Source organism: Rhincodon typus, chromosome 38 (genome assembly GCF_021869965.1).
Source record: "Rhincodon typus isolate 14 chromosome 38, sRhiTyp1.1, whole genome shotgun sequence".
Lineage (NCBI taxonomy): Eukaryota > Metazoa > Chordata > Chondrichthyes > Orectolobiformes > Rhincodontidae > Rhincodon > Rhincodon typus.
The window spans coordinates 5,981,497-5,986,722 of record NC_063369.1 but is presented as its reverse complement, the minus strand read 5'-3'; the positions used below and the strand labels follow the sequence as shown (position 1 = coordinate 5,986,722).

General features: G+C 42.2%; 1 protein-coding gene across 1 annotated transcript in view; it reads right to left on the bottom strand.

The window, feature by feature from the left end:
- Positions 1–1,557, bottom strand: part of zmp:0000001048 (retinol dehydrogenase 8) — a 15,172-nt gene extending 13,615 nt beyond the window's left edge. Inside the window, exon 1 of the mRNA XM_020535880.2 lies at positions 1,457–1,557. Within this exon, the coding sequence (XP_020391469.1) occupies positions 1,457–1,553 (97 nt within the window). The 5' untranslated portion in view covers positions 1,554–1,557. The remainder of the gene's footprint in view (positions 1–1,456) is intronic.
- Positions 1,558–5,226: the final 3,669 nt, after the last annotated feature.

The following is a 5,226-nucleotide window of genomic DNA, read 5'->3' as shown; positions in this document are numbered from 1 at the left end:
TTTTTTTTTTCAGATGTTGTGGGGGTTCCTGCCTTTATCACACTTTCAGACTGAGAGTTTTGGAACCGAAACCCAACTGGGTCAAAAGATCTCCCTTCAAATTTTATTTAACTTTGATGTACAGCGGGATCTTGGGGTTTAAGTCCATAGCTCCCTGAAAGTGGCCACTAAAGTAGATAGGATGGTAAAGAAGGCATATGGCATGCTTGCTTTTGGTTGGGGAATTGAGTACAAGAGTCAGGATCTCATGTCGCAGCTTTACAAGACTTTGGTCAGGCCATACTTAGAGTATTGTATTCAATTCTGGACGCCACGTTACACAAACGATGTGGAGGCTTTGGAGAGGATGCAGAAGAGGTTTACCAGGATGCTGCCTGGATTCGAGAGTATAGGCTATAAGGAGAGGCTAGAAAAACTCAGGCTATTTTCTCTGGAGCGATGGATGAGGGGTGATTGAAAGAAGTCTATAAAATTATGAAATGCATAGATAGGGTTGATGGTCAGGATCTTTATCCCAGAGTTAAAACAACTAATACCGGGGGGCATGTGTTTAAAGTGAGAGGAGGATAGTTCAAAGGAAATGTGAGGGGCATGTTTTTTACACAGAGGGTGGTAGGAGTCTGGAAAGTGCTCCCAGGGGTGGGGTGGAGGCAGATACAATTGGGATATTTAGATAAGCACATGAATATGCAAGGAGTGGAGGGATATGCACCAAGTGCAGGCAGAAGGGAATAGATTAATTTTTTTTCTTTATTCATTAATGGGATCAGGGTGTTGCTGGCTAGGCAGCATTTATTGCCCTTCCCTAATTGCCCATAAAGCAGTTCAGAGTCAACCACATTGCTGTGGGTCTGGAGTCATATGGAGGCCAGACCAGGTAAGGATGGCAGTTTCCTTCCCTAAAGGGCATTAGCGAACCAGATGGGTTTTTCCTGACAATTGACAATGGATTCTTGGTCTCATTAGATTCTTAATTCCAGATTTCTTTTATTGACTTCAAATTCCACCATCTGCCGTGGTGGGATTTGAACCCCAGTGCCCAGAATGTTTTCTGGGTCTATGGATTAACAGTCCAGCGATAATACCCCTAGGCCATCGCCTCCCCTCTTTGGCGTCGTGTTTGGTACAACATTGTGGGCCGAAGGCCCCGTGCTGTGCTGTATCCTGTTTATGTTCTTAAACCCCTTGCCTCGAGGTTTTGGAGCTGCCAATCAAGGAGTATGGAAACAGAGAGTCTCGTTGCAGTTTTAAAAGAGACACTTGGGAGTGCATGAGGTTTCATAACCTACAGGCTATAGACCAAGAGTTAGAAAATGCACAGATATGAAGGCCACAATGACTTCCTTCTGCGCTAGAATTTTTTTGACGCTTTTATTATATTTTCACAACATAACAAAGATTTAGCTTCAATATTAACACTTAGGTAGAACACAACAGAATCTCACTCCTGTCTTACCTTTGAATCGTTTCAGCTGGTCTTTTGCTAGTTTGACTGCAAGGGCCAGGCCAATGCCTGAGGAACAGCCTGTGATTACGACAGTTCTTGTAGACATTGTGGATTTTCCTACTGTAGACAATATCAAACATAGACAAAGATAACGGGGTGTGTGAGATGCTGCTTTTCACTTCTGAAGTAGACAATCTGCACATAGATTAGTGAGTTAAACAGAGCAACTTACATTTGGCCCTGAGAAACAAGCCTGGGATACAAGCTCTTCACAAATCATTTGCAAACTTAAATAATTGGTTATGGTAATTTACTGGCGCTTTCTGAAAAAAGACGCTGACTTGTTACTATTGCTGCCGTGCCAGGGACAGATTGTATGGTAGTGAGTTAAAAAGGAAAGTTACCATAGTCCTACCAGACCATAGGACTGTTGTCTCATTAGAGAGAGACGACTGGTGATAGTTTAATCTGAGGGTCACCACACCTCATGCAAGGGGAGAGGTTGAGAAGGAGAGTCTTCACGGTAACCTCAGCCGCTGATGGGAATTGAACCCACTGTGTTGACATTATTCTGCATCGCAAACCAGACAACTGAACTGTTTTGTTTTCTGCAGTAATAAGAAGCTTAAAAATAAAAGCAATTTGTCCCCACTATGAATATATCCATCTGGCTCTTTATGGGCCTTAAGTCTGGGTGATCCCCATGACAACATCTGCATTTATGTAGCACCTTTAAGGATGTAAAACATCTAAAGGAATAATTCTAAAGCATATTTTGACACCAAGCCGCATAAGGAAATATTTTGGCGGATGACGAGAAGCATAATTAAAGCAGTTTATTTTAAAGTGTGTGCCTTAAAAACAAAAGAAAGGTGGAATTGTTAGGGATGGAATTCTAATGCCTAGAATCCAGGCAGCAAAAGGTAGGGTGGCCAATAATGAAACTTAGAAGGTTTTAAAGGCCAGAATTGGAGGAACACACATATTGCAAAGGGTTGGAGATTTAGAGAAGACTACAGAAACAGGAAGGGGTGAGGGAATGACGTGATTTTAAAATCAAGAGGTTGCAAGCATGTATGTCTGCAAGCATGTCTACTATAATGAAATGCATGTCTTCGTCAACTTGGGAATCCCCGTGTACTTGAACATAATGCTTGATTTGGTGAGGTTATTTGCTTACTTTATTGATATTTCCCACCTTTAAATCCTCTTCAGCCACATGCTATTATGCAACCTCAAGGACTGACACAGGCTTACTTTCACAGCATGTACTTGGAAACCATACACTGATTTTCTCTGTTTGAATCAGGTAACCCTTGGATTTTATAGAAATGTCTATCATAGAAGAAGGTTGTACAATTCAGTTCTGAAGAACGGTCAGATCAGACTCAAAACATTAACTCTGTTTGTCTCTCTCCATGGATGCTGCCAGATCTGCTGAGTTTCTCCAGCACTTTGTTTTCATTCAGCCCCATCACGCTTGTGTTAGCTCACTAACAAAGAACAATACAGCACAGGAACAGGCCCTTTGGCCCTCCGAGCCTGTGCTGCCACATTTTGCCCTTCCGCACTAAAACTGTCTTTACTCACAGGATCCGTATCCCTCTATTCCCTTCCTATTCATGGATTTGTCCAGGTGCTTCTTGAATGCCGCTATTGTGTCTGCTTCCACCACCTCCTCTGGAAGCGCATTCCAGGCACTCACCATCCTTTGTGTGAAAAATGTGCCTCACACATATTGTTTAAACCCCATTCCTCCCTCGCACCTTGAACCTGTGTCCCTTATTAATTGACCCCTCTACCCTGGGGAAAAAGCTTCATACTTTCCACTCTATCCATGCCATTCACACCCAGATCCCTCTGCATGTCAATACTCCTAAAGGTTCTGCCATTCACTGTATAATTTCCACCTGTACTTGACCTTCCAAAATGCATCATCTCACATTTGTCTGAATTAAACTCCATCTCCCATTTTTCTGCCCATGCCTGAGCTATATCCTCTGACAATCCTCCTCACTGTCTGTAACTTCACCAGTCTTTGTATTGTCCGCAAACTTACTAATTAGACCAGCTACGTTTTCCTCCAACTCATTTATGTAGATCACGAGTAGCAGAGGTCCAGCACTGATCTCTGTGGAACACCACTAGTCACAACCCTCCATTCCAAAAAGCATCCTTCCATCGCTAGCCTCGTCTCCTATGACTAAGCCAGTTCTGTATCCATCTTGCCAGCTCACCCTGATACCATGTGACTTCACCTTTTGTACCAGTCTGCCATGAGGGACCTTGTCAAAGTTATCAATTATTCCTGCTTCTCCACTCTTTGTCAATATCCTTGGAATTATTTTCTGAAGATTATTCCAATTGCCTTTTTGAAAGTCACTGTGGAATCTTCTTCCAACAATCTTTTAGGTCGTACATTCCAGATTATAACTCACTGAGTAAAAAAGATTTACCCTCACCCGGTCCACCTTCGTGTTTGGCCAGTTATTTTACATCGTGTGTCATGATTAATACCAGAAACATTTTCTCCCTACCTAATTTATTCAAAACCATCATACTATTAAATGTTTCTAATAAATCCACCCTCAACCATTTTTCTGCTGCCAAGGAGAACAATCCCACCTTGTACACTCTGTCCACAGAACATAAATTGCTCATAGATAATTTCTAGCCAATTTGAACCTGGTCTCCTGGCTCGGAGGGAGAGGCACTACCATTTTGTCACAAGAGCCCAGTAGCTCTCCTAATATCTTCCAGTCAACCCGTTCAGAGATGTTATTACACGTCTGGAGCAGGTGGGACTTGAGCCTCGGTCTCCTGGTTGAGAGGTAGGCGCACTACCACTGTGCCACAAAGGCCCTTAAAACTACTTTTGGTTTGTAGCTGCTGATGTATAATGCCTGCAATCGGGAGCAGCGCAGGGTGAAGCAGTAATATTTTGTCTTCTGCGCTGACAATTGAAAGGGAACTATTGGAAAAGATAGAGTTCTTGGTAATATTGATTTGCACAGTTGCTCATTGTGTTGCAACTCTTACATTTATAAAAGCTGTCGCAATATATTTCCGATATAACAAGGTGTAGAGCTGGATGAACACAGCAGGCCGAGCAGGAAGGCTGACGTTTCGGGCCTGGACCCTTCCACCAGTTTCGTGCAGAGCACATTATCCAATTGGTGGACGTGGATGGACTGGAAACATGACAATTTCTCAAGGCCAAATGGCGCTCACTTTCAGATGACCCAGTTATTTTGCATTCTGTTCTAATTGCTGAAAGCTATTACAAGTTTAGATTTATTGCAACAGAGATCACGGTGTTCGAAATAGTTGATGAGAATTTGGAAATTTGGATGACAGTTAAGGTAAAAACAGAATTGAATAACATTACAAACTTCTGCATTTTTAAGAGAAAGGTTAGCTTTAATTTGAACAACGATGAGTGAACATTTTTAATTGGGGTAGGAATTCTGCTTACTCGGAGTTCACTATACTTCTACCGAACAAAAGCAGACACACTATTTCCTCCTATTATGTATGCCAATGTAATTTTTTCAACAAATTTGATTTTTAGCACGCTCGTGGAAGTTATTAGGTAACATAAATGCAGACAATAAGGACCAATACAAAGGCAGCAATTTTACATTGTTGTGCAGGACAACATTAGTACAGTACCTTTTAATTAATTGCAGTCTGACCATCAGCCACAGAGAACAGAACTCCAGTCAGAATAGATCTTCTTACTGTAATCCCTAGCAACAGCTTCTGACGCAGATACGTAG